At 39.2% G+C, this 16,954-nt stretch overlaps 1 protein-coding gene across 9 annotated transcripts in view; it reads right to left on the reverse strand.

The window, feature by feature from the left end:
* TRPM3 (transient receptor potential cation channel subfamily M member 3) overlaps positions 1-16,954 on the reverse strand; it is a 471,646-nt gene that overhangs the window by 80,258 nt on the left and 374,434 nt on the right. For all 9 annotated transcript variants that reach the window (XM_049795463.1, XM_049795465.1, XM_049795464.1 and 6 more), the window contains exon 8: positions 5,347-5,470. In XM_049795463.1, the coding sequence (XP_049651420.1) occupies positions 5,347-5,470 (124 nt within the window). The remainder of the gene's footprint in view (positions 1-5,346; positions 5,471-16,954) is intronic.

Raw genomic sequence — 16,954 nt, forward strand, 5'->3', positions numbered from 1 at the left:
ATATCCAGCTGAAAAGCACTACGTTTTCTGCAGCCAGTATATGATCAAGACAAGCTCTTATCAGTATAAACTCTTCCAGAAACATGGACAGGTTTGCTCCAGCCTTTTCAGTCAGACAAAATTGAAACCACAGAGGAGGAATAAGTCTTATTCATAGTCCAAATAGAAAAGAAACTGCTAAATCACTCAACAGCTTCCCAGTACTTTGGGTAAGTAACCAATAAGCTGAGTCAAAGCCCTGCATTAGTAAGATAATATTGATGTATGAACACAGCCTGCCCATGCACTGTGCTTTTCTAGACAATTGGGATCCATCTGTTTGAAAGAAAAACACACAATGTAGAACACTGTGCCCAAGCAGCCATTATGTTTGTCACAGCGACCATACAGGAATAACAAAGAAAAGGAGAGGCAAGTAAAAAATATCCATTACTCACTGACATGAGATAGAGATGGAATTTTATTGTTTCTCTTTTAGCAAGAAACTGATTAAATTGTATCTGTTGTCTCCATGTGGAAATGAATTCCAGGAATTCATGGATGCACACAAACCTGTGCCCACCATCCATATACTCTTTATTCTGCAAACCCTTCTTGTAATGCAGCAGTAGGCAATGGCACTATCGGTTTGCTTATTGTAGTAACTGAACCTTCAAATATTCAAGGAAACAAATCTAGCAGAAAATGGTTATGGTAGTAATAAGAAAACAAACTTAACCAGCAGGCAGTACAGAGTCTTTATTGTGGGTGTTAATGTGCCATTTTTTGATTACTAAGGTACTCAGACTGGACCTATCCTGATTCATGGCAAATGCCTTTTCTATTAAATGGATATGAGATTAGGCCTATTCACCCTCAAAGCACAATTTTGCAAGCATTAGTTTTATGTCAAATGTATCTCACTGCAACAAGGTGTGGTTGTTTTCAGGGACATGGAACTTTCTGGCTTGCCAAAGTCGCCTTTCCCAGTGCCTGCCCAATGAAGCTCCACAGATGGATCCACACAGCTTGTTGGAAAAGGCATTCTGGCTTCTGAGAAATTCACATTGTGATTTGTGAACAAAGCTCTCCTGCAACATGCCAGTCTAAGCTGTGAAATGATTAACTACTTCTAAAAGAATGGAGCAGCCTGTATTTGTCAGAAAAGTCAAACACCAAAATTACTGTCTTTAAGGGAAAATAATAAGGTTAATTTATTTACTGAGACAGAAATAAATACTCCTTTGCACAGCTGGAAACAGACTGCTGAACTGTAACCCAACACAATGTGTTTTCAGTGACTATCTGAAGTGAACTCTCCTAGCCTGCTATCTGAGGGATTCCCTTCCTTGCTGCCACTTGACTCTGGGGCCAAGCTGGGGCTCCAGTGGGAAATATCCCTGCCAGAATGAGTCCTCAGTCAGTGCCCTCACCTGCTCTTTGTATTCTGAGATCAGTGAGGTAATCACAATAGAATGAAAGATCAAAAAACATCCTTGAAGACTGCCTCATTCTACTTATCTTTTTTTTTCTTCTTCTTTTTTTTTTTTTTCATTTATGGAATTCCATCTTATTGTAGCTTTGGACTAATTGATATGGACTGCAAATGTCCTAAGCAAAAAATTCTTTCTTTTCTTAAATTCCCCCTCAATTTCTTTCTTTTTTTTTTTTTTTTTTTTTACTGGCAGGCAAGGTATAATCAAATGGGCTGTTTTAGCTTCTCATGAGCTGCATGCAGGAGATGAGAACATGTAGAAAAAATGTTCATGGTGCTCTTTGAAAATAAGTGTGGACTGGACTTTACAAAACTACCTCCTGCCCACTTAGCATTGGTGGGCCTTCATGGTCCTATTTTAGGAACTTCTTAGCATAAACTTTTTTAAAGAATTCTAGGTAAATGTGACAGTAGAGACTCACCATGAATTATATACAAAACACTCTCCTACCCTTGTAATCTACAGTTATATATACAGACCTATATAGTCTACTTAATTTTAAATAGATTTTTATATATAGACCTCATTAAGCACCTTAGTCCAAATACATTTCTGAATATAAAGTCTGATGCTTGCAGTATCAACACAGCTAAGATTATGATTTAATAAAAACCACTCATTAAATTGAGAAGTGGAATTTGCTCTGTCTTCCAACTCTAACAGACTTAGATCTTTCCTCTGCTATGGTCTCACCTTATCATCCAGCTTGTGTACTCAGATTTTATTCAACAAATGAACTTACACTTCATCGAATAAATGGAACATTGCACATGATAATAATGATGGTCCCTGGGCATACAATTCACACACCATTCTTTAAGAGTGAAGTCCAAAATGCCAGAACTTGAAAAACTGGTGTTCTGTGAGAGGAATAATCTTTGCTAATTTATAAAAGAAATGCCAGTCTTTTTACACATTCTAAGTAGGTAGAGTAGGAAAATTTATTTAGAAGATAGCTTTTTATTCCTTTCAAGACATTAACTTGCATTTTATTTTCTCTCTCCACATCTGTGATTCATCTGCATTTATGTACTTTACTAGAAGAGCATCTTCCCGTCTGTTTGCACTTAATTGTTCAGTGGCACACTGTAATATGACAAGCCTCTCTTACACTGTCTACTTTGTTCCCTATGAACTCAGCAGCCACTAAGTCAGACAGTCGGGCACACTAGGCATGAACTTAGGGAAAACAGGCATGATAAATTTGGCTGCTGCTGATTTCTCTGAGACAATCTTTTGCATTTTCCTTTTATTTGTTTCTTTAGGGAGAGGAGAGATCAGACTAATGATGAAGTCAGTTCATCAGCTGTTTTGTCTTATGCACAACTAGATCAGAAGGTCAAGCCTGAGGGAGGACAAGAGGTGGGACAGATATAGAAATATGGAACATCTGGCTTTGTAGAACCAGTGAAGTCACCACTCACTCCTGGGAATGCTTCACACCTCCAAGGTCATCCATCTCCTCTGGTACTGCTATCTTCATCATTATGAGTATCACCTTTCTTTTACATTCATGTACAAGGTTATGAGTCTTAAAGGACACCATTAGCCTAGCAACGACACCTCATACATAAAATCTTTCTAGTATACCACTGTCAGTACAACTGAGGTACCAAAGAGAAACACTTGTTTTAATGTATTCTCTTTATATATGGTTGGGTTAGTGGTACAAATTCAAATGCAGAACACCTAATTTTGGCAAACTATCTCCTGGCTAATAGCTCTTCACAAGATGTGCAGGTAAAGAATGTCAGTGGCGACAGAGGTTACATGTTTGCAAAGAAACTTGTAACAAATGCACAGTCTTGCTTGGAATAAAAATCTTGATGTGAATACTGCAGACAAAAATTTCACAGTTAACTTTGCAGTAGCGGAGTTTCTTCCAGTTCTGGATTTATATGCCTGGAATAATTCAAAATTGCATTTTTCCAGTCTTGATAATTCAACATCTGCCTCTACTTTGTATTCTTTGTTCCTTTCTACCTTTCTGTCCTCCTGTCTCTACTTTGTATTCTTTGTTCCTTTCTACCTTTCTGTCCTCCTGTCTCCCCCTTGCTCCCTCCCTTTTGGTCTCCCTCTCTTTCCCCTCTCTTCCTCATTCCATCTTCTATCATTAAGTATGTTTTTTATGTTTGCATGCAGAACACTGGTTCACAAGTAGGTCGTATATGTACATATTCTTACTATTACTATTACTTTATTATTACATTAACAGAAATGGGCATAAAAGAATTAATGCTGTTTCCCTAAGGAGGTTCTCTCTGCTAATCATTGATAAGAAATGTTACAGCAAATTCAACATTAAGGTAGACTGAGGCACATATGTACTACACATTTAAAGCAAACTCAGGCGCTTTGGACGTCATGGTACATCATGACAATCATAAATGAATATGAAAAGTATTTCTGTAGCATGATATATTTCTCTGAGAGTCTTTAATGCAAAGGAGATTTTGGAGGAAAAAAAAAAGAAAAAGAAAGAAAAAAGAACTCTCTATCTTGATGTAGTTCACCTAGGGAAGGCATGACTAGTCTATACCTTATGGGCTGCACCGATCGCTTGTGAATAGCTAAGAATGTTTAAAATCTGCTAAACAGTTTGAATTCTGATTGTGGGAGGAAGAAGGCAGCAGGGACTGCTGTATGTCCAGTTCCATCAACAACCTACATTGCAACGGCATAGTGGATCTGCTGCCATGTCTTCCCTGAAAAGTTGCTCTTGGGATCCTCTCCTCTCCGCCATTGTCCAAGGTACATGCCAGGTGATTGTGGTACATGTAAATGATTAGTTATGCATGAGGAAGGCTGACCACTTTTTGATGGATGCATGAACTGCTGGTTACTGAAGAGAACACTGCACTTTTGGCAAGTTAAAACATACAAAGAAATATCTTCCATTTTTCCCAGCTCTGTCTAGAAGGGCAGCCTTTTTTTTTAACACTTCCTAACCATTTTTCCCCATTCCCTTCCAGTGGTACTAATTACGGTATGCCATATTTTCAACTAAAATTAAAAGGCACTGCAGAGGACGAAGTCACAAAAATCACAGTTTCAGAAAATGAAAATTCTGTAAAACAACTGAGTCAATCTTTCCTCTTGAGTGTTACCCTACAGGAAGTGTTGCAGACTGCTATCAGCCTGGAATTCCAGGAAGCTGCGAGATGAACCAAAAACAAAGCTTAGAAGAAAGGTTAAGTTACAAAATGGAAGCATGTCTATTCTGTCAGTTTTTAAGAAATAAAAACCCCTGGAATTGAATCCCAAGTTTTTTACAATGTGATTTTGATTCAAAAATGCTTCTGCAAAAGCAGCCTCATGGAGCTCCAAGAAATTGTTGAACGATCTTATGTTCTTCAATCAAGTATAAGTATCTGTTAAAGGGACAGCATTGCCACTGCAGAATAGAAGCCTTGGGGACAAGCTCTTTTCTTTTCCTGTCACACATCTTCATGATAAAATAATAGTCCTAGTGATCCTTGTGCAACTCTACAGCATCTTTAAAATATGATCCAAGTGACAGATAAACAATTATGCTTCCTTCTGAGGTTTTCTGTAGTTGAATGAGGTGGAATTTTAATCATGATATGCCTGAGGATGACTGAAAAGTAGTAATATCCATACTCTACTAGCTGGATTTTGTCCTGTCAAAGGAAATGTAGAGGAATTTACAAAGGGAACAGATCTGTTGGATTAATCACTTTAAATGAGAAAATACAAATTAAAGCAAACAAAAGTCAGCATGATACAATATCCTTTTAGAGTCTGGATCACAGTGATCAGATTTGTGATATCATTCAACAGGGACCTGAAAGACTTGATCAAAACAACGCATTGAGCTCACTCTTTGCCTCTAACGAAAGTGTGAACATACCAGCTCCTTCTTCTTCATGCACTCCATGAGGATAATGAAGAGGTGCTGTGCCTGGGTTCGGGTGTATGTGAAAGTCTTCTGTATGGTAACCAGCAACTGGTCTCTCAAAGACTCATTGATAAGTCTGAAATTCAAAAAGAAACAATAAAGTAGAAAAACAGACTTGAGGGAAGATTGCAACTTAAGCCAAGGGTCAAAAAAATGAGCTAGACAACAAATCACTGCAGGTTGTTTTGGACAGGTTTGAAGGACATGAATTGCTGAAACCATGACAGACAAGTTGGAAAACACTGTTCTAGAAAAACACATTGATCATGTTGGGGTCCCTCATTTCCAAAGTTTTTATTTCAGTTCCCACATACTGCATGACAGAAGGTCATTCAAACCATCAGCTATGTGGGATTTCCTAACAAAAACAAGAAGTGCATTGGCAGTCTGGATTTGAGGGACACCCACACTTCTAGGTGAAATGAAGGCCTCTTCCTATCAGTGACTTAGCAGAATTTAACTCATAGTTCATTTTATGTAACTGGGAGCATTTGTGTTGTCAGTTTTTTTTTGATTTTAGCTAGAATATCCCAACAGTTTCAACTCACCTTATTGATGCTGCACAGGACCAGGCAAGAAAACAAATGAAAAAATACTCTGTTTCTAAGTCCACCTGAAGAAACCATTTTGCTTTTGTTCATACTGATCTTCCAGGAGTTTAAATAGTAACCATTTTAATATTCCTCCTCTGTGTTAATGTTAGTACTTGCAAAAAGTGGCCCAACAGCAGAAATAAATAGTAATATTACATGGAATATTAGTACCTGAACCTTACCCCTTGATATCAAAAAGCCTATTCCTCAGGACTGTTCTGGATGAAACATTGCTGTTCTTAATGTCTTACAAAACAGTGGGCTCTAATTTAGAACATGTATCTTTTGATGTATGAAAGCTTCTACACTATAGCAGTTTTCTCACTTAAAAATTGTAACTGAGTGTTTTAAATTAGCTGAGTCAGAATGTTTTACAGGATAAGTCATTGCTGATCATCTGGGGAATGAAAATCAGAGAATCTTCATGACTCATATTTTATGACAGAAGATAAACAAGATTTAGCCCTGCAGCAACTGCAAAGAATTATCAGAAGCAGCACAGTATCTAAGTCATTGTTAGCTTATGGCAGCTGCTTTGGGAGAACGATGACCAAACCCCTGTTTATTTCACACTATTGTTAAAAGTTGCCTGTACTTCTCTGTAGTAAGGAAGCCCGAATGAGACTGCAGGATATTCATTACGCAATTGAATTTCAAATACGATGTAACTATCTAGTCTTTATACCTACAGCAAACATGTCTTTAGAAGAGACAATGAATGGGAATGGGAAAGAAGTATAGAGGTGCATAGGAGAATATAGAAGGCCTGACATATGGAGTGCATATGTTCTCTACTCTCTAAATTTGACTTTGATTGTAAATATCCCTGTTGTGTAGGACTTCCACTTCACAAAGAAGCTTGTAAGGCATATGTCAATGTGTTTAGATTAAAATGAGTTTACATGGGCTTTTAGACCACACCGTGGATCTCTGTTCTTTCTATGCCTGGCTCCTCCTGTTGTCTTCTACTTTATTACAGACTCCTCTTGAATGGAGAGTCTACCTCTGCACTTCCTCTTTTCATCGAGGAGCAGTACAGCCCCAGATGTGCTTTTTCCTGGGATACTGGAGAGGTGACAACACTGCACTTACCGCTCACTTACTGTGTAAGCACTCCTTCCCTGCATTGTGACCTGCTTCCCTCACAAGAAGGCAACATAAGATGATTTAAAACCTCCAGCCCTCTTGGTGGGCAGCGATGAGAGCTGACAGCAGAGGATTATAAGAAAAATAACCCGACCTCCTGTATAGAAGCAAGGATGGTGCAAGCACATGGGAACATGAAACAAAGTGTCAGAGCACAGGTAGAAATGTAGATTCACTCCATGGTAAAGAGAATCAACTTGGAAAGGCTGACACCCTGAAGAGCACCAACATACTTTGAGTTGCAGATTACTAGGTCATATATGATAGAAATTCTGAAGCCCGTTTTTTAGGGTCTTTAAAAAAATATCAGTTGGAAATTTGATTTAATCAAGAAGGCTGTTCTTAACAAAATGGTGCCATCACCATAAATAGAAGCGGTTCAGAAATAGACAATTTTCCATCCTTCAAACTAAGAATGAAAAAAGGGGTTAATCACTAAGAACAAGTTTCCTAAAAACATCAACTGGAGAATCTAAGATTTAAATAAAGCTCTAATTTCCTTTGGAAATGGTACATGAAAGTGAAGTGCATGAAAAAGTATGAAAAGGATATGACGTTTATGAAAAAATACATGGAATTGGACGAATCTGAAATTACAGAACTTCAGAAAACATTTCCAAAGATCCTGGGATTAAAACCATCCTGTTTCCTCATCATAATTTTATTTTCCTTAAAAAACCTGTAGTATACAAACCTGAAATTTCATTTCAGAAATTGGCTCTCTCTCAGGCTAACACACACAGAAAGCATGAGAAATTTGCTTTTGTAAGCATTGAGTGAAAGCGGAGTTAAGTCCCGAGGCTTTGTAAGAAGCCATCACTTTCCTTTCCTGAATTAAAGCTATCAGAAACCATATCACATCATAAGTTCAAACAGCGTGTAAAGCACACTCCATGTGAAAGATATGGAGGTTTTGTTTTGTTTTTTGTTTTGTTTTTTTTTACGTATCAAGAAGTGGTTCCCTAACTACAGGGGTACACATCTGTTGAAGCACCACTGCTCAGAAACTTCCTGTTGTCATCATTTGATTTATGCAGTTTTCTAGTCTAAGTACTTTTTTTTTAACATCTCATTGGTCTGCAATTCTACAGCAAGCCTGTTCAATGTCTTTGTGAGTTGAAAAACTTGAAGTGATTGTAATCAGAAATAGAAACAGTAATAGCAAGCTCCCTCATAAAGTAATCATAGCTGAGTTAAGCTTTGTGTGAACTGAAATCAGTCCTATCAAGACACAGAGATTTACTCTTTAGGAATCTATAAATGTTAGAAGGTATCAGATCAAAGTCCCCAATTGTGTAATCCAGCTGGGACAAATACAGACTGTGCCGGGCAATTAAAGGCTAAATCTATGATGCATACCCCAAATCCAGTGCATGTAAAACAAGTAACTTCACAGACTATTGTGAGCAAAATAACTGGGACTTGCAGGTGGAATGATGATTTACCCACTATGCAAAGACAAACACATTTGTTACACATACAACTTTAGCACACATTTTTTGAAATCACAGATTCCTAATTTTAGATTTTGGGGAAAAGGGATGGCTTCTTGAGTCTTGTGATTAGAGTTGTAACCTAGAACACAGGAGATTCTTGGCCACTAATTCGGGAACAGTATATTCAGCAGCCTCTGTCATGAATCATGAACCTCATATGAAGGAACCTCCATATGCATAAAACTGCCCACTTTACCAGACTGAAACTTTGTGATTATGACTGCCTTCAAAGGCAGCATACTCCTACCCTATGAAAAATGAATAGTGCCAGATGAAGATAGTATTTTTATCATCTTTCTGCTAGGCTTCAGTTCAGAAAATATTTTGCAACATACCAATAAAGTCCTATTTGGGGCATTTTGATGGCATGATTCCCTGACTTCCACTTAATTTGCCATGGAAGCAATACAGCAGGTATCTTGCTCCTGTCTAAACGAAATGTCCTACAAAATGACAGTTTAACAAAATGACAATTCCTCACATAGTTCAAATCTGTTCTTTCATTCCCTAAACGAGGTAAGTTTGTTTTTCCTACTAGTCCAGGTATCCAACTTTTTTTTCCTCCAGAGGAGCTAGATTGCTGATGGAATTTAGATACCTACTGTCCAAAATCTGTCATCTAAAGTAGAACTATATACATCTACATTTAGTTTCAGAAAACAAATCTACTCATAATTGTTGCTAAGAGTAATTTTTTTTTTTTTTTTAAGAAGAAGCCAACATTTCTGATGCATCAGATTATCAGAACTGACGTGTATGGCCTTATCATGGGAAAAAGGGAGAAAGATGTCTTGTATCCATCAGGAGAGGCCACTTAAAAACACTGAATTGACAAACTAAATAAAGTGACATTCTATTTCTGTCCAAGATATGCTGGAAGATTAAACAGCAAAGCAGAACTCCCTTCATTGCTTTGGCCAATGCAGAAGAGAAAGATTACAGTGGTTTGGCACCCTTGCTCCTCAGGAATAAATTTATTTTGAAGTCATGCCTAATATTTGAGGAGATAATGGACATTCCACTTAATAAAATTACAGTCTTTCAAACTCATGGCCTATGATTTTATAGTGAACATTGGAGAGTATTTGAAAGAACTGGCCCATAGCCAGTTCCCTAAATTATTTCATCTTTTTTTTTTTTCTCCAGAGATTTTTAGTACTGGTGTCGTACGATGTAGTAGAGATTTACAAATATTATGCTCTAACCCAATTTAAAAATGCAGATTCAATATAGATTTTTTTAAACATAAAAATGCTTTGAAATTCTCTAAATGAAACACTCCAATGAACAGCACATAATCTGTTTCTAACTTTTAATTTGTGAATTCTTTATTTTTTAATTATTCTTTTTATTCAGGATGAAGAAAATATAACCATAAAATATCAGTGTGATGTGAAAACTATTCCTTGCCCTCCTTTATGGGAAGCTTAGGGGATTTTATGTTTTAATTATGATTTGCACTTGAGACAATCACACCATATGTAAGAAACATGTCCACAGGCTCTGCTGGTATTTTCTTCTGTTGGAATTACAAATAAGACACAGTTGTGCAACTCGCTGGGACTGACTGAATTTCTTGTACTTTTAAAATCCACACATTTTGCATAGAATTGTTATGAGAAAAGACAGAAAATAAATGTAATTATTCCTTTGTTCTATTCAAACAGGGGTGATTTCTGGGTGCTTTTATGAGAAATCAGCTTTACTTGCAGCTCTTCACTGGTGGTTGTTCTTCTACACCATTTTTCCCTGACTATGTTTATTAAATGGTTGTCCCATCACCAAAAGAGAGATGATTGTATTTCAACAAAAAAATGACCTTCTATCCAGCTTTTGATTTCCGAAGTACGTTGTTACAAGAGAAAAGTAATGATGTCAAAATATGCAATCTGAAAACAATCTTACAAAATAATTCAAATGTGATAGTACCCATGATCAAAAGACCCACATCATACCTACATTATGATCCCTTTTGCTCAAAGTAAAAAAATCCCTATACTTTCCCTATTAGAAAAAAAAGCAATTTAAGTAATATACTTTAGCTATGAAGCCTAAAATCTATGCCATAGTGGATGCAGAGACAGATCAATCCAAAGGCAATCTTTAATGATTCATATATGAAGATGGTCATTTAAAGCACAAAGAATGTTTTATGTTTCCTTGTGAACACCAGACAAGAAGTAAATTTTTATGGCATTGAATTGAATTCCTTAAGGGTCTCATGCTTGCAGGAGTAGAAATGATGGAGTAGTTAATATGCTATAATAAACTCAGCTTGGAGACTGCATTCAAATATTGCAAGTAATTTCCCATTCTGTAAGGAAATATTTGTCTAAAAAGTGACATAGTTTTAACCTAGTGTTTCATTTTTCTCATTTTAAATTCAGCATTTAATTAAAAAAAATCTCTGAGGATTAAAAACTACTGAATGTTCCTATAAATAGTTGCACTTTACAGTTGTTTTACTTCCAGTTTGTGCTTTTACGCAAGACAACGAAATGAGAAGGCATCCTTGATTATACAGTCAAAAATACTTTGGCTTTATGTGGAGGGGAGTTATTAACAACTAGGATATTCACTTAGGGCTTAGTAGGGACTAGATTTGGGTGTTTATGATTGATCTCATATTCTTACCCGTTAATGCTGTTCAACACATTTTCAACTTTTAAAGTAAATGAGCAATTAAGTGTTTCAGAGCCTGGAGAACCTGACCTTTAAATTAGGGCCAACAGTGATGTGCAGCCAAATAATTCTTCCAGTTTACCACATGGGGAAGGTTATATTTAAACCACCTTCTCATTTAGGTTATCCTGTGTACATAGCCTATTTGTCATTAAGACATAAAAGGTACCGGGAACTTACTCAGCCTAGTACTGAGAATTTTATTTCCTTGTAGCGAAAGATGGGCACCTTGTACATTCTTAACACTCTGTTCAAAACTTTTCAGACCAAGGTAATATGTAGTCCCTGATATTAAAGTTATGGCAAACTTAAAAAAAAAACTACCTGCATTAATCCTGCATATCTGATACTCATAATGCTGAAACTTCAGCTCACCGGGAAGCTGCACATCTGCCTTGCCTTCCCCCTAGAACTTCAACGAGACAGGTGAGATACTGAGGCCTCAACAATGATTTACCTCCAGTGACATCTTTACTTCAAGGTATGCTTCACCATTCCTTCTACCTTCCCCATCCAACCGGCCCTTGAACACTTCCAGGGATGGAGCATCCACAACCTCTCTGGGCAGCCTGTCCCCGTGCCTCACCACCCTCACGGTAAATAACTTCTTCCTTACACCTAATATATATCTACCCTCTTTCAGTTTAAAGCCATTACTCCTTGTCCTGGCCCTTGTAAGAAGTCCCTCTCCAGCTTTCTTGTAGGCCTCCTTTAGGTATTATGGAAAGCTGCTATAAGGTCTCCTTGGTGTCTTCTGCAGGCTGAATAACCCAACTGTCTCAGCCTGTCCTCATAGGAGAGGTGCTCCAGCCCTCTGATCATCTTCATGACCCTCCTCTGGACTCGCTCCAACAGGTCCATGTCCTTCTTATGTTGGGGGTCCCAGAGCTGAATGCAGTACTCCAGTGGGGTCTCAGAAGAGCAGAGTAGAGGGGCAGAATCATCTCTCTCGACGTGCTGGCCATGCTTCTTTTGATGCAGCCCGGGATACGGTTGGCCTTCTGGGCTGCAAGCGCACACTGCTGGATCATGTTGAGCTTCTCGACAACCAACACCCCCAAGTCCTTCTCCTCAGGGCTGCTCTAAATCCATTCTCCGCCCAGTCTGTTTGTGCTTGGGATTGCCCTGACCCATGTGCAGGACCTTGCACTTGGCCTTGTTGAACTTCATGAGGTTCTCACGGGCCCACCTCTCAAGCCTGTCAAGGACCCTCTGGATGGCATCCCTTCTCTCCAGCGTGTCAATCGCACCACACAGCTGGGTGTCGTTGGCAAACTTGCTGAGGGTGCACTCAATCCCACTGTCCATGTCGCTGACAAAGATGTTAAACAGTGCTGGTCCCAATACTGGACGCTGAGGAATGACACTTGTCACTGGTTTCCACTTGAACATCGAGCTATTGAGAACAACTCTTTGAGTGTGGACCATCTGGCCAATTCCTTATCCACTGAGTAGTCCATCCATAAAATCCATGTCTCTCCAGTTTAGAGACAAGGATGTCATGTGGGACAGTGTCAAATGCTTTGCACAAGTCCAGGTATGGACTTTCCTTTCATGAGGAAAGCCTATAATCAGGCCTTAAAATAAGGAAGATTCAAGCTTCTTGTCTCTTGTCTTTTCAAGGATGCACATACATTGACACTGCAAAGGGGTACTGAACCTTGATTAATATAAAAAAACCATTCCATTTTCTACTATGTGAAATCAATTAGGAAGAATAAATAATGACGAGGGAAGGCAGACACATCATAATTCTGTGAAACCCAATACAAAATGACCTGTTGGGCAGATATGCAATTGTCCAACATTCTTAAGGATGTCTCTGAGAGGATAGATTGGCACCACACTGATCGAAATGCAAGCAGAGAGCTATATTTTGTCCTCATTCACCTCCAAATATAGTTCTTTTCCCCCTGGAAACAAACTTCCAAATAAACTTAAAGAATCACATCAGTGCGTAGTACACACATCCACACATCCTTATATGTAGAAAATGAATCCATATCGGTCTGCAATGAGTGAGAATTTAAGACACTGAAAAAGCAGCTTGATAATACCAACATGCAAGTGCTGAGTCTGTTGCTGCCATGAATTATGTGGTTTTTGAATTATTTAGATCAGATATCCAGTGAATAGGAGTTGGAAGATATGCTGTGTCTTGGCGAAGACCCTGATTCACAGCCAGCAGCCAGAATTAAAATAGGTTTTTAACTTTATAGTCTGATTGCACAGTGGACTGGAGCATTAAATTCTGCATGCAATTTGGGTGTGCTATATTGATTTAAAATCTAATAGACACAGTTTTGTATAACCTACTTAGATTCCATCCAAAAGAAAAAGCTAGTAGCTGAACTGTTAATGTGCCAATTGTTCAGTATTTTCCTCATATTGCTAAGTACTATTCAAAAGTAGGTTACAGAGGGTGAAAAGTACCCAATTTTTATCTGAAGTCTAATGTATTTGGCTAACATATTTTTATGAATGCAAATAATATTGTTGTTTCACTTGTGGTATTCTTAAAAATATCATTGCATTTTAGACTGATGTTTTCTGAAGCAGGGTGAACAAACAGAAATTCCCGCTAGCTAGCTTTACAAATTTCAGTTTGTGCATTCTGTTTAGTGCAAGGTGAACAGGAAAAAAAAAAAAATCCGGAAAAAAAATTATGCTATTTGATAATATTGCAGGCACCACCTGGAATGGCACCACAACAGAAAGAAGACCCGTAGTAAGGGGGAGTAATAGATTTCACAAAGCCAGACTTGAGAGTTGCAGGCAAGAAATGACTTGCTTGTTCTGCCTCTAGTGATTCTATCACTTGCCTTTCTTACACGCAGGAGTTTGTGATGATGAAATAGAATAATGGAATCATAGAATGGTTTGGGTTGGAAAGGAGCTTTAAAGATCATCTAGTCCAACCCCCTGCTGTGGGCAGGGACATCCTTCACAAGGTCAGGTTGCTCAAAATCCTGTCCAACTTGGCATAGAACACTTCCAGGGATGGGGCATTCACAGCTTCTCTGGACAACCTGTTCCAGTGTCTTACCACCCTTATCATGAAGAATTTCTTCCTTACACCCAACCAAAGCTATCCTGTTTCAATTTAAAACCATTGCCCCTTGTCCTGTCACTTCAGGCCCTTGTAAAAAGTCTCTCTTTATCTTTCTTATAAGCCCCCTTTATATATTGAAATTAATTGCATTCATTCTCTTCTGCTGTATTCTTTTTCATTATGTCATCAGAACACAGACAAAATAGATGGAAACTGTATAGGTACATAGCAAACAAAGGGATAAACCATGTTTGAGTATGGTTATGTTAAATGTGTTAACAGTGAGATCACCAAAACCAGAGAAACAACTTCTCAAAGATTCAGATGAAACCTGGCACATTCAGATCTATCCCAGATGCAGCACAGGACTATGTATGAACCTGAATATAAACTGGATTTAAGTATTTGTGGAAAACTATCTTATCCCCAGTAGGAGTTTTAGGTTGAGCAAGTTCATGATTACATTTATTTAAAAAAAAAAGATAGATTTATGTTTTATTGTTGTAGGTGTGAATATGTATCTTCACATATTCTAACACACACAAAAGAGTCCCTTCCCAGTGAATCCTGATTGGAAGATTACTGCAGCTACTTAGACAAAAAGCATGAAATAGCTTTTAGTTATAAGACTCTGAGGGGGTTTTGGCTCCACTTTTATGTTTTGTTCTCAAATTATTAAATCCTCCCTTATTTGTTATTTCCTACTCTGAGCAGCAGACTATGGGTTCTGCTTGGGAGCTTCTGTGGACAAGGTCCATGATCATTGAGAACACCTGGAAACCTTCTGAGGGTGCCTGATGATGAGGTAAGAACAGCCAGGTTATGGGCCTGAGAAAGCTCCAGCATATTCTAAGGAGCATGATGAACAGCCCTTGACCCAGGATGCCTATAACCTTATTTGCAACCGACCCCTTATTAGGGAGGGTCAACACCCATTAGCGGGTGCATGAGAGAGGCCTATACAAGAACCAGGCCAAGAGTACAGCCAACAGATGCAGCAGCTTGTGCAAGAGGGTGTAAAGAAGGTGGCCTCAGCTGAATTTTTTTCTAGTGTAAAAAGACTTGGGTATGGTGATGACATGCCATAGGGTAATTTTTGTGGCAGATGCTGGAGTAGCTGCTCCTGCCAGAGCCTAAGCTTAGATGCAGATGGAGCTCTGGGTGGTGGATGCAGTTCTCCAAGTCCCAAGCTGAAGGGTTTATCTTTGATGTCAAGACAGATGGCCTTCTTTCCTGTAGGTCTGCTGTCTCGGAGGAGCTATGCCACCAAACACAGGAGTTATGGAAGGAAGTGAGCGGGTTACACAGCATCAGAGAAGATGGAAAGGAGATAGACAGGTTCTTCTCTGAGATACAACAGCTTGAAGAACCCTGGACCCCAGGTGCAATGGACGTGCAGGCAGTGTATGCACCTAGTATTTAGGTAAGTGTAACCTCTGGAGAAGGCAGAGGATGAAAGCTGGTGACTGCTGACACCAAGAGTAAGGCTCCTGCCCCACCTAACAGCTTACAACTACAAAATAGATTTACTGCTCTCCAAGTTGAAGAGGAGCCACAAGTGCCTTCAAGGAAAGGATCTACATCACCTGATCCTAACCCACGCAAGACCACCAGGAAGAAGCAGTGAGTGATTATAATAGGCAACCCCTTGAAGAAGGGGGCAGAAACATTCATCTCTTGACCTGACCTATCAACTAGAGAGGTTTGCTGCCTGCTGGGGCCCAGAACCAGGATGTTGTGGAGGGACTGCCAAAGCTTGTCTGACCATCTGGCTACTACTGCCTGCTGTTCTTTCACATGGTTACCAATGATACTGTGAAGGGAAACATGGAGAGTATCAAAAGTGACTACAGAGCTCTGGGAGCAAAAGTCATGGGCATGGGAGCCCAGGTGGTGTTCTCACCTCAATCTTGCTAGTCAGAGGAAAGGGTGTGGGGAGAAGGACACTGATAATAGAGGTCAGTAGCTAGCTGAAGAGCTGGTGTTGGTGACAGCGTTCTATGGATATGGGACCATGTCTGCAGATCACTGTCTGCTTGTGAGAGATGGGATCAACCTCGCTAAGCAGGGTAAAATTACCTTTGCTGAAATGGCTGACCTGGTAAGAAAGCTTTTAAAATAGCAATGCTGGGGGAGGGAGGGAGGGAGAGTCACCAGCAGCCCTGTGAGAGCGTGATACACAGGGTTGATGAGCAAAGAGGTGGGAGTGACATGATGGGAAAGGATCACAAAATCAACGAAAAGGGGCTTAAGCGGTTTCACCTCCACCATTTTTATGTAAGCAAGAAAGTGTTTACAGGGCACTGTTATGGAGAAATCCCCAAAGGCCTTTCTGGGAAATCAGTACAGTGGGGTGCATCTCTAAAGTGCCTGTATACTAATGTGCATAGTATGGGAAATAAACATAATGAGTTAGATCTGTGTGTGGTTGTAGGGCTACAATCTTGTTGGGATCACAGAAACTGGTGGGTGGCTCCCATGACTGGAGGTGTTGCAATAGTGTGATACAAGCTCTTAGGCAAGACAGGCTGGGAAGATGAGGAGCTGGAGTTGCCCTTTGTGTGAGAACAGCTGGAGTGCATGGAGCTCTG

This window comes from Accipiter gentilis, chromosome Z, assembly GCF_929443795.1.
Source record: "Accipiter gentilis chromosome Z, bAccGen1.1, whole genome shotgun sequence".
Taxonomy (NCBI): Eukaryota; Metazoa; Chordata; class Aves; order Accipitriformes; family Accipitridae; genus Astur; species Astur gentilis.